The sequence below is a fragment of the Euleptes europaea genome, chromosome 6 (assembly GCF_029931775.1).
Source record: "Euleptes europaea isolate rEulEur1 chromosome 6, rEulEur1.hap1, whole genome shotgun sequence".
Lineage (NCBI taxonomy): Eukaryota > Metazoa > Chordata > Lepidosauria > Squamata > Sphaerodactylidae > Euleptes > Euleptes europaea.
Window position 1 is genome coordinate 48,127,180 of NC_079317.1, and position 18,621 is coordinate 48,145,800.

The following is an 18,621-nucleotide window of genomic DNA, read 5'->3' on the forward strand; positions in this document are numbered from 1 at the left end:
AAGAGACTGTCCTTGCACAAACCCCCAAAGTTTAGTAAAGATTGGATCAGGGGGTCTGGTTTTATGGGGTCTGGAAGGGGTCACCCCCATCCTCCTCCATACAGAAACACAGTGAAGTGACTGGTCAGATTACCTATTGTGAACATCACTATGTTTCTCTATGGAGGAGCCTGGCCAACTTTCCCACCATTGAAAGCAATGGGCCATTTATGACAATATCTGTTTGCTGTCTTTTTCTAAGATTTAGTAAATGTGCCATAGTGCATCACTGGTGTAAGTTAATAATAGGCTCATGCTGTGTTTTAACTGTGATAAATGTGTTTTTCAGGTTGAACCAAACACAAAATTATTTCCAGCAGTTTTTTTACACCCCACGAGCACAAACCTGGTGCAGTTTGAACTTGGTAAATTAAAGGTATTTTTAATTACTATGAGTACATCACAGACTTTAAAATAAATTCAGGAATGAAGCTGAATTCATTAATCAACAAGGGTGTCCATCTGTAATAAGTCTCTTTCTTTTCTCCTTATCCTCTCAAACCATTAATGAAATTATACCTGAAACAAATTAAAAATTGAAGTATTCCAATAATGTGTTGTCAGACTGTCAAAAATATACTGATATAGCAAAATAAAAATCTGTCAATAGCTATAAGCCATAGCATCTCTGCAGAAGCTGTCTAGTTCCAAGTGCATATGCTGGGGACAAACAAGGAAAGCGGGTTAAAATGTCCTGGTTAGGGGTATGCATCAGATAAAGCCGTACTGACAAATGTTGGAAACAGAATTCTGGATAGCATGAACCTTTTGGTCATATACAGTAGACCAAAGCTAAGTAATACTTTAGTATTATACTGTGGTAAATTAAAATAATACTTCATAATTAACAATACCATGAAATGTTATCTTTAATTTCAGGCTACCATTTATACTTTTATCTATGCATTTTTTTTAACAGAACACCATGCCTTTATCAGCTGCAATCTTTAAAAGTGAAGAGAAAAACCCTATTCCTCAGTGCCCTCCTCGACTGGATGTTCAAACACTCACACCAGTTGTGTGGAGCAGAATGCCAAACAGTTTCCTGAAGGTAGAGGCTGAGCGAGTCAGTGATCGCCATGGCTGGGTAGTGCAGTGTCTGGAACCTTTACAGATGATGGCCCTTCATATTCCTGAAGAAAGCAGGTACTGCAGTAACTTCCTTAAGAACAGCTAAAGTATGTTAGTTATATGTTTCTTTTTGCCATTTTACACATTCTTCTTTTCAGTGCAAACAAGCTGAATGTTTAAGTTTCAACATGTTTTCACTTTCTATGTCCTTTAAAACTTTCAATGAACACTTTCTGGTTTACAAGTAAAAGTATTCCTCCAAAGTTCACAAGTGCAAAGTGTGCAATGTATTGTTGGGAGGTAGGAATCACAATAGAGGAGACAAGGGGGAGATCTCATACCCCCCTTTTTGCTGGTCCTTCTCTCCATGTTTTATCCATTTGCCCCTCCTTCCTCTTCCTCTGTTGCTCTGAGTTCTCCTTTTTGCTTTTCCACTCACCTACCTTTTTTGTTTCTTCCCTCCTGCCTCTCCAGGCCCCTGTGCTCCCTCCCTGATTCCATCCTACCCATTGATCCAAATTGCCCATCCACAAATGACTAGGGCTGTCAATTCGGTTCGGTCCGAACTGAAAATCAACCGAATTTCCCCTGATTCGGTGATTTTCAGTTCGGACGGATCCGAACTCAAATCTGGCGGGCAACCGGGGGGGCCGAATTCAGCGAGTTCGGGAGTTCGCGAATAAATTCGGCCAATTCGGCCCCCCCTTCAGGGGAGCCCGCTGAAAGGCGCGGGCTGCCCTTTAAACTGATCTGCGCCTCCCAGCTGGGAGGCTCAGATCAGTTTAAAGGGCAGCCCGCCTCCCTTCAGAGGACTCCCCTGAAGGGAGGCGGGCTGTCATTTAAACTCATCTGTGCCTCCCGGCCGGGAGGCGCAGATCAGTTTAAATGACAGCCCGCCCCCCTTCAGGGGAGCCCACTGAAGGGAGGCGGGCTGTCATTTAAACTCATGTGTGCCTCCCGGCCGGGAGGCGCAGATGAGTTTAAATGACAGCCCGCCCCCCTTCAGGGGAGCCCGCTGAAGGGAGGCGGGCTGTCCTTTAAACTCATGTGTGCCTCCCGGCCGGGAGGCGCAGATGAGTTTAAATGACAGCCCGCCCCCCTTCAGGGGAGCCCGCTGAAGGGAGGCGGGCTGTCATTTAAACTCATCTGTGCCTCCCGGCTGGGAGGCACAGATGAGTTTAAAGGACAGCCGCGCCTCTCCAGTGGGCTCCGCTGGAGAGGCGCGGCTGTCATTTAAACTCATCTGCGCCTCCCAGCTGGGAGGCTCAGATCAGTTTAAAGGGCCCCCGCGCGCCTTCAGGGAATCCCTGAAGGCGTGCTTCGGCCGAATTTTCCCCCGAACTCCGGATCCCCCCGAATTACCGGGGATCCGAAGCGGGGGAGTTCGGACTTCGGCACGTACCGACCCCACAAGGGTCAAATTCGGCCGAATCCGAACTGTACCGAATTTTTTTTTTTTGACAGCCCTACAAATGACCAGCTGATAGGGAAAGAATGGAGCTTAAAGAGCAGGATTTGCTCTCAGTTCCAAGCTTCCCCAATTTGGCTGTTTGGCAGTGGACAGGGGGATCACCCCAGCCACTGCCAGTCACCTGGTGGGGGTTTTTAATAGAGCTGAATGCTTATGTGGTACCCATGGCCCTGGCACCCCATCTGTGGTGGGTGCTGGGATATTCCCTTCCACCTACCACATGAGCCACTGCTGTCTGGACATCATATTTGGTTGCTACAGCAACTGAAAATATTTCATAAACATCTTTTCTTCTTCTGTGACATCTGCACAGACGTCGCTTTTTAGTTATTCAAGGGTTTAAGCTTCCCCAGTTGTTGTTTTTTCACTAGTTTGCTTTTTCTACAAATTGGAGATTTTCCCAGTTTGCAGAAACATCTATTCAACTTCCAAGTTTCTCTGGTGCGTGGAGTTTTTGACCTACACCATGAAGCCAAATTAGATGTATGAAAATTAAAATGTGCTAGAATTCAATGGTGGTTTGTTTAAAGGGGTAAACGTCAACAAAAGCTTCCATTCTGGGGCAAGGTACTAGAGTGGGTGGTTGCTTCTCAGCTCCATTTTTTTTGGGGGGGGGAAAGACTAGTTTTCTGGCTGCAGTGGCTTGGAGTGGTTTCACTCAGCTCCATGTAGTGCTGAATTGTTTCAGTTTGGGATTTGGAACAAAGATTACTTTGATTGCTTTGGTTGATGACTTCTATTGAGAATTAAACAGATGGAATGTGACTCTTATAGCTCTGCTGGATCTCCCAGCAGCTTTCGATACTATCAACCATAGTATCCTACTGAGCTGCGTCTCACACTGGGAGTAAGGGGTACTGTGTTACAGTGGTTCAAGTCCTATCTGGGAATCGGTTTCAGAAGATAGTGTTGGGGGGATTTCTGCTATGCCCCATGGCCATTGGCCTGTGGGGGTACCACACGGTTCCATCGTATCCCCATGCTATTTAATAGCTATATGAAGCCACTGGGAGACATCATGAGGTGGTATGGACTACTGTGTCACCAATATGTGGATAATACCAACTCTACCTTTCTTTTCCACCTAATTCTGAAAATGCTGTTGATATTCTGAACCAACACCTACGGCAATTACACTGGCTACTGCTCTGCTCCAAAGCTCAATTCATGGTGTTGTTTTTGTCCTATAAAGTCCTATGAGGCTTGGGACTGGGGTATCTGAAGAACTGTCTTCTCCTGTACATCCTTTCCCTGGAACAAAGATCACAGGCTTTCCTGACTGTCCCACTAATCAAAGAAGTTTGCCTGGTGGGCACACAAGAGAGGGCCATTTGGGTGGCCGCCCTGCAATTATGGAACAACCTCCCTAGGTAACACACCTGGCCCCCTCACTAATGATCTTCAAGAGGCAGCTGAAGATATGGGAGCAAGGGGCTGTGGCTCAGTGGAAGAGCTTCTACTTGATATGAAGACAGTCCCAGGTTCAATCCATGACATCTCCACTTAAAATGTGATATGTAGGTGATATGAAAGACCTCAGCCTGAAACCTGGGAGAGCTTCTGCTAGTCTGAGGAAACAATACTGACCTTGATTGACCAGTGGTCTGATTCTGTATAAAGCAGCTTCATGTGTAAAACCATTGTATTTAGGACTGCAATTGACTAATTTAGTTTTTTTGTTTTTGTTTATTGGCAGTCCTAATTCAGATTTTAAACTGTTGTCTTTTATGTTTTTAATAACTGATGATTTGTTTATGTTGTAAGCTGCCTTCAGTTCCTCAAGGTAGAAAGGCGGCTAATAAATGATTTAAACAAATAAATAACATTTTTCTTCTACCTCCAGACAGATTTTTCAGTTCTTTGTGACATGCTTATTTAAGCAAAAATACTCTGATGTGGAAGGCAGGGAAATTAATGTGGGAGAAGTTAGCTTCTTCCATGGAAGGTTTAAATACTCTGTCCTACGGTTTCGGTCATGGGTCCCTGGCCATTTTAAGCCTATAGGCATTTTTGGAATTCTGACACTGGATGGTGGGTGCAACCAAAATGGCTGCCACAAGAGGCAGAACCACCACAAAATCTTAGGAAGCGAGGTTATGCCTAACTTTAGTAGTATCTCTTCAACATTTCAGGCAGAAGCTCTGTTTAACAGGATGCCTTTTAAAATGAATATATTGCTTAAAATATGTTCTTGCATCACAGCTTCACTCATACAGTGAAGCTCCTTGTGCTGTGGTGGCAGCTGCTGCAAGAGCAACTTCTTAAAAATCTGCACAGCCAGTCAGAAGCCCTACTGGGTAAAAACCCCACCAGGCCCCACACACTTCCTAAAGGCACTTGGCAGGTGCCAGGAAAAGAATTTGTGGGCACCACATTGGGGAACCCTGGTTTAGGTAATCATACTCTTGAAAGCGACAAGGATTGATTACAGATCTAGGGGAGACGATTTGTAGGATAGGTGGTTGCAAAATGGCAATGTTTCCCACAGTAATATGTCTTGTATTGATTATCTTTCTTTGGTTTAGTAAAATGTTTCATAATTTTAGGTAATTTGGCCTGCTTGGGGTTGGCTGCCAGACATAACATGTCTGGGAACAACAATAAGTCAACTATGGCAGTTGCAAATTGATTTGCTTGAATTTATGGCTATATACATTGCCAGCACTGAGTACTCTTTCCTCATTTTGTTCTATCCAGTCTACAGCAACTGTCCACTGTTGTTACTCTTCTACCATTTTCATCTCTCTACCTTCCACTGTTTGTTTGGAATGACTTCAATGTCACTTCATTAAGCCTCTCCTCAAAACCCTCTTCTTCAGTGTCTTTTCTTGACTACCTTACCTACTTCTGCAATGTTATGTGGTGGAGCAGCTTTTGAGTGGTGGATAAATACCTCGTCATGGTCACAGGCGTCTTCTAGCAAGTCCAATAAAAAAAGAGGTGCTGCCCCTTCTTGACCCCCAGACTTCCCCTGGCTGGTTAATGAGAAATCCTGGCCTTTCTTATATGGGAGTATTGTAACACCTTATTTAAAGATTAATATATTTAAAAATATTAAACCATAAATCTGAAAAAATGCCATCTGGAAAAAACAAATTTATATCAAGTTTCAATTTGGAACCTAGCCTAACAGTTGATTTTTTTCTCCACATTTAGGCCAATTAGGAAGCAATAGAATGCATATTATCAAAATTCACTGCAGAGGTATATTCTGACAAAGTTTTAAAAATGCTTAACATCATGATGATGATCCAGTGTTTGGAGGTCACTAAAATATGTGTCAAAATTGTCATTTAATAGTATTAATTGTATTTGGGAACTACACGTACATTCTAAACTCATTACTTCATTGGGCTTTGAAGGATATAACTTTGCCTAGGATGTACTGCCCATGTCTTTTTTTTACAAAATGTTTGTAAATAATACAAAATTATTATATGGGGGTTTATAGTCTTTTATATATGTATTTTTAAGACATCGGAACAAGAAATCATTCATGTTTACAAACGTTTCTGGATATATCTGGTTTACATCCCCAGGAAGCTCACTGATTACATGTCTGTTTTTCCCTCCCCTTCATTTCAGGTGTATCGATATTTTGGAGCTATGTGAACAAGAGGATTTGATGAGGTTCCACTACCATACTTTAAAACTTTATAGCTCTGTTTGTGCACTTGGTAACAACAGAGTAGCTTATGCCCTTTGCAGCCATGTGGATCTTGCACAGTTATTTTACACAATAGATAATCAATATTTACCTGGACTCTTACGATCTGGATTCTATGACTTACTTATCAGCATTCATTTAGAATATTCCAAGGAAGCTAAGCTCATGATGAACAATGAATTTATCATTCCAATTACAGATGAAACGAGAAAAATTAAATTATTTCCAGATGGAAAAAAAAGGCATGGCTTACCTGGAGTAGGACTTAGCACCTGCTTGAAACCAGATTTTAAGTTCTCTACTCCTTGTTTTATTTTGTCTCACGAGGATCATCAGAAACCTAGTCCAGAGATACCACTTGATATACTTAAGTCCAAGGCTATAAGTATGCTATCGGAAGCGGTCTACTGCAGTGGAGCTCACATACGAGACCCTGTTGGAGGGAAAGTTGAGTTCCAGTTTGTTCCTGTTCTCAAACTTATAGGAACTTTACTCGTAATGGGAGTTTTTGATGATGATGATGTTAAACAGGTTTTACTGCTGATTGATCCATGTGTGTTTGGTGAGCCCAAGGAAGAAGTCATGGAGACAGCAGACAAGGAGGATGTTACACAAATAGAAGAAAAGGCTGTAGAAGCTGGGGAAAAGGCAATCAAGGAAACTAAAACTCCAATAAAAGGCTTGCTGCAAACAAGATTACCTGAATCTGTTAAACTCCAGGTGATAACTTTAAAGTAAATGCATAAATGTGGAAATATAATTGAAAACATTATTGAAAATTGGAAGGGCTGTGTGGCTCAGTGGAAAAGCCTCAGCTTTGCATGCAGAAGGTCCCGGGTTCAATCCCTGGCATCTCCAGTGAAAAGGACCAGGTCATAGGTGACAGGAAAAGACCTCTACCCGAGTTCCTGGAGAGCTGCTACCAGTCTGAGTAGACAGTATTGACCTTGATGGACCAAAAGTAGCCTCATGCAATGTAGGGCAGCTTTATCGGTGCTCATGTTTGTACATTGTAAAGCATTCCTAGGTAATCTGAACCAACTGTCTGGCTAGCAAGATTTATGAAAGGTTGGTCCTCATTCCCCTAAAGATCTTAATGTGTTGATCGTGGACTTGTATCATTCTGTGCTACTGTTTGAGAAAAAGGGCAAGAGTCCAGTAGCACCTTAAAGACTAACAAAAATATTTTCTGGTAGGGTATGAGCTTTCGTGAGCCACAGCTCACTTCTTCAGAATCAGAATCTTCTGATCTGAAGAAGTGAGCTGTGGCTCACGAAAGCTCATACCCTATCAGAAAATATTTTTGTTAGTCTTTAAGGTGCTACTGGACTCTTGCCCTTTTTGACTACTGCAAACAGACTAACACGGCTACCCACTGTGTTTGAGAAAAGGCAGAATTGGTAAATTGCTACATCACATGCATAATATACAGGGAAATGAACAGTTGTAGAACAGGAGAACATATGAAAGTAGAATGGGTTTTATTCATATTGCGTATATGCAATTCTCATTCTCCTTTGTTAACTATCACATGGGTTAATAAGCAAATAAGGGAAGCTCTTTACTTTGCCTGCAGACTAGAATTACCACTAATAATGGATCAAATTTACTGTAGTTCTTTTGTTTGTAATTGTATAGTGCAGATTCATAATTCACCTGTTATAGTGCATCTCTGCTATTTCATAACAGATGTGTGAGCTGCTAAATTATTTCTGTGACTGCGAGCTGAAACACAGAGTGGAAGCCATCGTATCTTTTGCAGATACTTATGTCTCAAAACTGCAGTATAATCAGAAATACAGATATAATGAATTAATGCAAGCCTTGAATATGTCTGCTGCTTTGACTGCTAGGAAAACAAAGGAATTTCGTTCTCCTCCACAAGAACAGGTAAATGCACCTTCCTTCCTTCCTTCCTTCCTTCCTTCCTTCCTTCCTTCCTTCCTTCCTTCCTTCCTTCCTTCCTTCCTTCCTTCCTTCCTTCCTTCCTTCCTTCCTTCTTTCTTTCTTTCTTTCTTTCTTTCTTTCTTTCTTTCTTTCTTTCTTTCTTTCTTTCTTTCTTTCTTTCTTTCTTTCTTTCTTTCTTTCTTTCTTTTAAAGAAGTACATGGAGAGAAAAGGTAACAGAATCTTCAGAAACGCCGGAGTTGCTCCTGCTTCGCATGGTCAGGGCCGGATTCTACAGCCAGCTCCTGCTACCTCCGCCTGCAGGGATGAAATGAGGACACACTGTCTAAGAACTACCCCCCCACACGCATTCTGGCCCTGCCCCCTTTAACCCCTCCATTGTCGTCACTTCCGCCCCCAGCTCTCTTGTAGTACAGAGGGAATACGTTTCTCCACTGCCTTGGTGGGAAAGGGTTAACACAGTTTCTTGGGCCATTCTAGCAGCTCCATAGCTAATAACTCTTCTGCAAGGGGGGGAAAGGGTTCCTTTTCTCAGCAAAACAAACTCACATCCACCTTGAATAGAGGCTAGTTGTTTCCGTGGGAGGCAGCGGATCACCAGTCTTAGATCCTTCTGAGCTAGAGATCTGCCAAGACCTTCGTAGGGCCAGACCAAATGATTTCACAGGCCTTAAATGGCCCCCGGGCCTGATGTTCCCCACCCCTGGTTTAAATAATTACCTCATAGTCAAAATCAGTAGAACTACTGTGGATTAAGTGGTTTGCCAACTTCACCAGAGCATATTGAATGGATGGTAACATCAAAGATGTTTCTGTTTAATTTTATCATTTCAGATTAATATGTTGCTAAATTTTCAACTGGGAGAAGATTGTCCTTGCCCAGAGGAGATTCAGGAAGAGCTGTATGAATTTCATGATGATCTCCTGATTCATTGCGGTAAAACATTGACTTCTGTTTGTGCTTGGTGTAGAATTGTATTGCTGGCATTTTTTATCCTTTGTTGCCTCTGAAAAACAACTTCTTCTAGTTTTTTATTATTACATTTACCTGACAAATGTGATATAGATACAATCAAATAGAAAGGTGCCAAAATAAAAACATTGGAATTATCATCACAAATATTCTCTTCACAAATATTCCCTTCACAAACTGCAAAACATAATATTTACATGCAAAAAAATGTTTTGAGACAGTGCATTGGAAAGAGCTGCTTCCTGAATTCATCCTCTCTCAGCACAAATATATGAAATATATGAACAGATGCCCTGTTTCACCCATTCCCCTAACCCCAAGTTGCTATAATAGTGGGCCTTTTGCTGGTAATGTGTATTGCCCCTTGTATAATTCTATCAAAAATATTTGAAGTACATAGGAGCTTCTTCATTCTGACCCCTTTCCCCTTGGTTAGTAGCCCTCCTATTTGCAGACAGATGAATTTATGGAAGAGAACAGGTCAAATTAGTGTAAAGTGACCAGCTGGGCGAGCCCATTAGGGAAATGGCTTAGCACTGGGAGTTCTGGCAATGCATGGAATCCGCTTTGTTTCAAATTAAGTGTCTTGCCCTTTAGGCATTCCATTGGAAGAAGAGGAGGAAGATGATGATGATATTTCTTGGACCGGTAAACTGCGTTCTTTGATACACAAAATAAAAGGGCTACCCAAGACAGAAAAGAAAAAGCCTACAGAGGAGGAAGAAAAATATCCTAGTAAGAGCTTCATTTCTATTGATGCATTTTATTTTACTTTTAAAGAAAAAAAATGAAAAATTATCTAGCTCAAATCTAGCTGTAACCATAAATTCAACAGGTAATATTGGACAACCTACTAAGCTTTCATGAGTCAGACCTCATTTCCTCAGATGTGTGAAGTGTATAACTATTTTACAGACATGTTTATAACCAAAGTTACAAGAGGGAAGGGAAAAGAGGTGGCATTGTAGCAGAGAGAGCTTCAAACCTGCCCCTTCTCCATATATCTTGTTTTTGCTCTATCTTCTGGAGCACTTGTAGGAAGTGCTGAAGGTATACCTAGACTGAATAAAATCCCATCAAATGTTAGGATTCTCTCTCATTCATGCAGAGTATTGTAAAATTTCCTACACAGCCACTAGTTAGATAGTTGCAGCCCACCATCCTTCAGATATACATATACCAGAAGGCAAAATAAACTATTTCCTTAGACCTACAACAACTTTAGGGGCTTTCTTCCATAGTGGGAAAGATGTAGAGTGGCAACCAGGTTAAATCTCCAAACATTCATTAGACATTAACATTGACTTGAGAACCTATGTAGATGATACCTTTAGCCTCACAATAGTACATGTGCTGGATCCCTTTGGCCCTTTTGATCAGAACTTGAGAGAGTTGGCAAAACCCTGCCTAGCATGATGCTTCTCTAGATCCTGTTTAACATCTCCTGCTGTCCACTGTCAAAGCAAAGGAGGTTTTAATCTTACTTGTAAATCTACGTTCTAATTGTAGACAGCAGGACAGTTTGATCCACCACAAGACTTTTTTTGTGCTGTGAGCTAGGTTGGGGCACATCCACTGGGTGGCACTACTCTTGGTGTCCCTTGTAGGCTATATCCCTGAGGCTTCAGCTCAGGAGGGGGATGGTTTTCTCATTCATGTCCTTCTCTTCCACACCCTGCTCCTGCACTCAGACCTGGTCCAAGGACTTAAATGACCCCCTGCAGGCTGTGCAAGTCCCATCCCTGTCTCTATTCTGGTGGATAGGTAGACCTCCACATTTAGCTCAGTGGCTTTGGCAAGTGGCCAAATACAGCCCCTAGGTATCTGGAGCTCTGAAGCATAGCTGCTTGCCAAGGTGTGATTGACATCTAGATAGTTGAGTGCTTCTTGCTGTGGCCTCAGAGGAAAAGATGTCAGGATCACTGGATCCCTGACACATAGTTACCACTCTAGAACTTGGCAGGTAGGAAGCAGTACTTTGAACTGTGTCCAGAAACAGATGGAATGACAAGGCAAGAATTTTTCAGGCATAATAAAATATTAACTAGGTTTACATGTACGGTACATTTTCATTAAATGTGATATAAATAATGCTCAATACAGTCACTAGTTTTTCCCTTGAGTCCTTAACTGAAATTGTTCCAGGCAGTCATCAATCACTTAGTGGTAATTAGTATGACATGCATTATTCTTTACAATGCTTAATGAAATGAATAATAATGAGTGAAAATTAAAATTGGAAACGGAAATGACTGAGAATCTCTTTCTGGATAGTCACCAATGATATTTTTCTTTGAGATCTTCAGTTGCCATTGGGGAAGTTCCTCTGGAGTTGATAATATTGGAAGTACTTAGGGATTTAGACCACTAACCCTATGCAGATACTTTAGTCTAAGCCCATTGATTTCATTGGATTTAGGCTTGAGTAACTGCATGGAATTGTACTGTGGGTTATTTAACTTTGTTCAATGTGTATAGATGACAATAAAATAAAAATGCAGTTCTTTATTACTAGAACCACACCAGTAATCTTAAATAATGTGAAATTTGTAGATGAACAATCACATTTCATAGTAAGTGGATAAATTAGGATTTTGCTGAGACAAGTACTCTGTCTTCTAGAAACATCAATTTACCACTGATCTACTATAGTAAGCAGATCAGAAATATTTCTAGATGTCTCATATATCTAGAGCCATCCTGGCCAGGTTTTTCTAAAGGCCACTAATTTCAAATCAAATTTATTTAATACAGTCCAAGACCAATAAAAATAGAATCAATAAATACTCTGGTTTCTCTTCAGATTGTATAATGGCCACTATTTAGGGTTATTGAATGCCATCCTCTTTTATTAATATATGGAGTATAGAGTTTTAATGAAGTTTTAAAGTATGTTTTAATGTTTTATGATTATATTGTTGTGATCCGCTCTGAGCCCAGCTTGCTGGGAATGAGGACGGGCTACATATATAAGGAATAAATAAATAAAAGGGTTCTTGTGGTACTTTAAAAACTAACAGATTTTATTGTAGCATATTCTTCTTTGTGTAGGAACTCATCATCATTTTTGTGATGGATAAATCAATGTTATTAATATTTTTAAAAACATGTGTCATACGTCATGTTGGATATATAAAGTACTCTCCAAATTCAGTCTTTATTTAGAAAGGGTTGAGTCCTATGAATTTGTTCTGCTAATGGTGGAGCTTTCCTCTAGTGCAAAAGTCCTTCTGCTCTTAGTTGACCAAATCCATAGGTATTCAACCCTATGTTGTCACACTGCTTTTCGTAAGCTAACAACAGTTTATATAGTAGTAAAGCAATATAAATTTATAATTACATTTAAAATGACAATAAAATAATGTGATAAAATAATAAAAATCTAGCAGCATGCTCTCATCAAATCAGCCTGCAAAAACCACTGAAAACTATTGATATTTTCAGTTGTTAGGAGCCTTAATAATTGTATCTGGTTTTAATCTCTCCTTTAAAAATGGAATAAGTAACAAGAAGCCTCAATAAGCCTGAGGATTCTGCTTCTGAAAGACTACTTGCCACAACAAGGAGAAATACATCCTTCTTAAGCACCAGTTACAAATGATAAAAGTACCCTTTTACCACAAAGTCCACTCTACCCTTGACACCTGACAGAATGAATTATTTTTGTCCACTGCTTTTCATCAGAGTTTTCATACTTCCTATGATACTCTTAATGCAGCACAATGCACAAGGATATTGTGGCGGAGAAACTATTCTTGTATTTCTTTTTCTATTTATTTGAATGCAAAATAACAGTTGCTGTTGTGAAATGGGGAAGCTAAATCAGTTTAAAAAAACCTTACTTTATTTCTCACATTTGTGCTAAAATGCCAAGTTACTTTACAAGTAACTCCTGCATGTGTAAAAATATGTGATGTTCCCTGTCAGTAAGTAACTAAGATGTCTGATAAAATAGGTAAAGATGTAGTATTCTTACCAAATGAGGCAGATCATGAGAGGGAGGGCACCTTGGCCATCTTCTGGGCATGGAGTATGGGTCCCTAGGGGTGTGGGGGGAGGTAGTTTGGAATTTCCTGCATTGAGCAGGGGGTTGGACTGGATGATCCTGGTGGTCCCTTCCAACGCTATGATTCTATGAGTAAATGGGAAGTTGATGTTCCCTGATTACACATGGAGGATGCAGGATTAAATTTATTGGATGGCAGTTATGAATAAGTTGCCTTATCGAGAGTCAGATTATTGGTCCATCTTTCCTGGTATTGACTGCCCTTACTTGAAATGACTCTTCAGGTCAGAAAAAGGACTCATGAGGTTCTTTAACTGGGCATGGCTGTTTGAAAAATATAGCCAATGGCAGTGAGCATATCACACACAAACACACTGAAAGGAATTGCCTTTCCCAGTTTTTCAAATAAGGTCTTACTACTCTCACTTTTTGGGCCAATTGAAATAACTTAAAGTAAAATGCAAGAATGGAGAACTTCTGATTCTCTCAATAAGTTATCAAAAGTGGGTTTCACCTACACTCTATCATCATACATACAAACATACACCAAACCTTTAATGGCATAACTCTATCATCAGGATACCCATTGCACTTTGTTCAAGGAAGGGTCATTTTAATTGAGCCAATTCCCTCTTTCTCATTCAAGGTGATAAAGGCACACATGCTTCAAGTTGCCATGGAATAAGATCTCTTCTTTATTACATATATACATATTCTGATGATTCCAAAGAGTAACCAACACCTTGAATGTGCTGAGAGCTTGACTCTGAGAGGGTCTATGGATGTTAGGAAAACCATTCAACCATCTAGCTCAGCATTATGTACTCTGGCCACAGTTCTCCAGGGTCTCAAGCAGGGAAAGGTCCTGAGATCCTTCAGCTGGGGGTGCCAGGGATTCATCTTGAAGCTCTTCTGCATGCAAAGCACTGAACCGCTGCGCCACAACCCCTCCCCAGGTCATGTCGTTTGTTGACTTGGTCTGTAATCTTCAAAAACTTCACACAGACTATTATCTCTCACTGGACAATAGCAGCTTACAAGTCAGTGTTGTTTTTTGCTACTATGATTGACAGTATGGCTACAGGAGATGTGCACTGGTTTGAACATTATGACCCAGGTTTTCCTCCCTGGCTCTGAATATATTTTGAGCTGAAGAACTCTTCCCTTTGTACCATGTACTTGTCTGCTGTGGCAGCAGGGAAGCACGCGCAGCAATGGGCAAATAGTGCTTCCTGCAGATAATTAGAATTGCATATGCAAGTGAGAAACAAAAGGGCTTTCAGTGTTTTCCGTTTAAACCTGTTATTATAAATGAGCCAAAAGGTGCATGGGGATCAGGAAACATCAAAGAAGTCTGCGCTGATGTATTCCTGTGGTCTTCAAGCTGTTCAAGACCTTTCCTACTGCACTCAAAGCAGTTGGGAGAAACAAATCACCAGGAGTGCATGGGATACCAATAGAGCTATTTCAAGCTAGAGAAGTTGAGTACATCAAAAGCTTAACAAGAATATGCCAAAAATTATGGGGGAAAAAACAGTGGCTCACAGACTGGAAATGTTCAATCTACATTCCAATTTTTAAGAAAGGAGATGTCAAAGATGACAGCAACTACTGGACTATCATATTAATTTCTCATGCAAGTAAAGTGATGCTCAAAATGTTACAAAAAATATTCTTACCATATATAAAACAAGAAAAGCCAAGCTGGATTCAGAAAAAAAGCAACACCAGAGATCATATTGCATGTTTATGATGGCTATGGGAGCATAAAAATCATGAAAAACTATAGATGATTTTAAAAGAAATGGGTATGCTACAACATCTGGTTGCTTTGCTGTGCCATCTGTACTTTGGAAAATAGGCTGTTGTTAAGACAGAATATTGAGATACAAAATGGTTTCCAGTTGACAAAGGTGTCAGACAGGGGTGTGTTTTATCTCCCTATCTCTTCAATCTGTATGCAGAACATATCACAACAAAAATGGATTAGATTTAGATGAAGATGGAGTGAAAAGTGGAGAAAATAATAATTACAATTTGAGATATGCAGATGGCACCACATTACTGGCAAAAATGATAAAGACTTGAAATGACTACAAATGAAGGTTAAAGCAGAAAGTGCCAAAGCAGGATCACAGCTGAACATCAAGACAAAACTAATGAATTACACAATTTTAAGGTAGACAATGAAGAATTACAATTGTTAAAGATTTTCTGTTCCTTGGCTCAATCAGCAACCAAAAGGGAGACTGCGACTAAGAAATAAGAAAGAGATTGAGACTCAAAAGGGCAGCCATGAAGTAAATATAAAAGATCCTTAAATGTATGGAAGTGCTGCTGGAGACCAAGATCAAGATAATGCATACAATGGTATTTCCCATTACTATGTATGGATATGAAAGTTGGACAATAAAGAAAGGAGACAGGAAGAAAACTGATTCATTTGAAATGTGTTGGAGGAGAGTTTTACAAATACCATAGACTGCCAAAAAGCCAGACAAGTGGGTTCTATATCACAACAAGCCAGAATTCTTCCTAGAAGCTAAAAGTACTAAACTGAAGCTATAGTACTTTCATCACATCATGAGAAGACAAAACAAGACTCACTGGAAAAGACAATAATGCTAGAAAAAGTTGAAGGCAGTAGGAAAAGGGGAAGACCCAACATGAGATGGATTGATTAAATCAAGGAAGCCACGGCCCTAAATTTGCTAGACTTGAGCAAAGCTGTTAATGATAGGACATTTTGGAGGTTGTTAATTTATACGGTAGCCATAATTTGGACACATAACAAACTCATGTATGATCCTTGAGATGTAAAACAGAAGGATGTTCTTCTCTTCACCTCTGGTATCCATTGATCCGAGGTTTTTGGTATCTACATCCTGTCTTTCTGCATTTTTGCATTTGCCTACAGATGCAGAGTAAGGAGAGACAACACCTCTGTTGGGAAATAAAATGGGCCAAGTTTATTCAATTATGTATTTACATTGATCAAAGGGTATCTGCAGTGCCCGCAGGCCAAACCCCATTCCAAACCCATTTGCAAAGTGGAAGAGTGGTGGGATGCAGGAGTCAGGCCTTCTCTTGTTTGTGCATCCCTGAATTTATGGGCGAGGCCACCCTGGCTCCGAGCCTTGAACCATCACACGCATATGGCTCAGGCTCCTCCTTGCCAAGCCTTCATGATCCTTGAGAGAGGTGTGCCACTTCCTGTCCCCTAGCTGCATGGTCTAGGGGTCAAGGAAATTAAACCACCCAAGGACTTCCTGTACCAGGTCCATGAAAACACCAAGGCTACAGGCCTGGTCTGAGGGTTAACCCTTCACCATACAAATGATATCCCAGAGTGCTCACCAAAGCTGTACTGTATATCATTCAAGCAACTTAAAAGAAGGCAGATGTGACTATAGCAATATAGTATCTTGGGACAATGCTTCTACCTCATCTGCTGCACCATTTGACAAGAATAAAGGCAGTGATACAAAACATAGCATATGTACAAACCTCAGCTGTCTCTAATAATTTACTTGCTACAACCTCAAGTATTAAATCATACAAGCTGCTTAACCAATCAGTTCTGATTTTACTATTCATACAGGTTTCAGTATGACTCTGTTTACCCATTAGTCCTCCAACAGTTATGTAGCTGAAGATCTCTCCTCCTCTAGCCTCACTTTAAAGAAATGTTAGCAAGATTTAGTGTCTGAAAATTTTGCAGTGCTACCCCTGAATAATTTATAATAAAAGAAAGCAGCTGGGATTCAGAGTTTGTCAACCGTTAAAACAAAAACTAGACAGATAGACAGGTGTAATGCATCCAGAACATTATGTATTAAACAGCGCTACTCAGATTGTGGAAAGCATTATTATTATGTGGATGTATATCACTAATAATTTAAAATTTCACAGCATTCATGACTATCTATGACAATCCTTTCTACATATACTATGTTATATAAAAGCAAACCTAAGGTGGCAGAGATCATAGAAAGATGTTCTGTTGATTGAAAGCAACAGGAATATACATGGCAGAAACATAAATAAGGGATATGTGTTTTATTCTATTTAAATTGCTTCTCAAGAGATGGAATGTTACTGATGATTATCTCTTCACAGAGATACTCTTCACATCTTTGGCCATCCAGTATTCATGCTGACTGAAAATTCTTTGCTATTTATAAATATCATATCTAAAAATTGCCTTCAAAAGCTGACCTCTTGATATGTAGTTTATTTTGACTAAAGAGAGCCACTGCAGGAAACATAGCTTTGGCAATGTGAACTGGGAATTCAAGTTTAGTCTGTGTTTTTCTTACATTAATCTTAACAGAGCCCTGCCGTTTTGTTATTTAGAAGAAAGGCAAACAAAGCCGAATGAGAGTTAGGGCAGTATCATGCATCACGGGGATGCTTCCAGCCAGTTGGTTCATTGCTTGCCTTCTTTCTTCACCTTTTCAATATGTATCATGAAAAATCGCTAAATGGAAGATGCTTTTTTGTCAGTGCCCAGATATTCACAAAGTGCTAGCAGGATCAGCGATTGGGGCAGAAGACCAGGGCCCTGTTACACAGGCTTAGCAGGGCCCAAGACCAAGCTATAGCACCAGATTTCAAGAACATGTTACGGTCTACAGACTAAGACTATAAAGTCCAGAAGTGTAGTTGATATTCTGGAGTGCAGTTAGATGCAACATAAGGGGATGCAGGTGAAAATGAAAACTGCCAAATCCTCCCACTTGCTCAGTGTAAGCCTTTTCTACTCAACATGGGGACGGAGATGTTGTATCCTGGCTAAAATCCCTGGTGAATCCTTTGTACTGCCATTGCAAGTTGTATTTCTTAGTTATTGAATTAAAATAATCCTTTGATATGCCTTATTTGCTGAAGAAGGTAGTTTGTATTTTCTTTTGTTCTCCCTTCTAACCTTCCATTTCAGCTACTTTGAAGAAGTTGATATCTCAAACTATGGTTCGCTGGGCTCAAGAAGATCAGATCCAAGATCCAGAATTAGTTCGCATTATGTTTAACCTCCTTCGAAGGCAATATGACAGCATTGGTGAGCTACTGCAGGCTCTGAGGAAATCCTACACTATAAGTGCTGCCTCTGTGCAGGATACAATCAATTTATTAGCAGCACTGGGTCAAATTCGCTCCCTTCTCAGTGTCAGGATGGGAAAAGAAGAGGAATTGCTTATGATTAATGGCCTAGGGTATGAAATATAAACATCATTTTCCTTTTAACTCTTAAACATAAGGTTGCTACATAAATATGAAGACTTTTTGTGTCTTGAGCCTTGGCTGTAGTGGAGGCATAAGGCCAGTATAAACCTGACTCTGCAATGTTAGCATATACATTGTTTTGACTCAGTTATTTTTGGTGCATAACAGCCATACTGATCCCCCTTTTTCTGATCCCCTAGACCACAGAACTGTCTGGTCTGACTGGCAGTGGAAATACGTGGGATTGAACCTGGAATTTCTTGT

General features: G+C 40.4%; 1 protein-coding gene across 1 annotated transcript in view; it reads left to right on the top strand.

Annotated features, from left to right (window-relative positions):
* Nucleotides 1-18,621, top strand: part of RYR3 (ryanodine receptor 3) — a 336,967-nt gene that overhangs the window by 155,528 nt on the left and 162,818 nt on the right. The window contains exons 33-39 of the mRNA XM_056852142.1: nt 329-415; nt 959-1,185; nt 6,167-6,968; nt 7,938-8,138; nt 8,990-9,092; nt 9,726-9,863; nt 18,074-18,347. Of these exons, the coding sequence (XP_056708120.1) occupies nt 329-415; nt 959-1,185; nt 6,167-6,968; nt 7,938-8,138; nt 8,990-9,092; nt 9,726-9,863; nt 18,074-18,347 (1,832 nt within the window). The remainder of the gene's footprint in view (nt 1-328; nt 416-958; nt 1,186-6,166; nt 6,969-7,937; nt 8,139-8,989; nt 9,093-9,725; nt 9,864-18,073; nt 18,348-18,621) is intronic.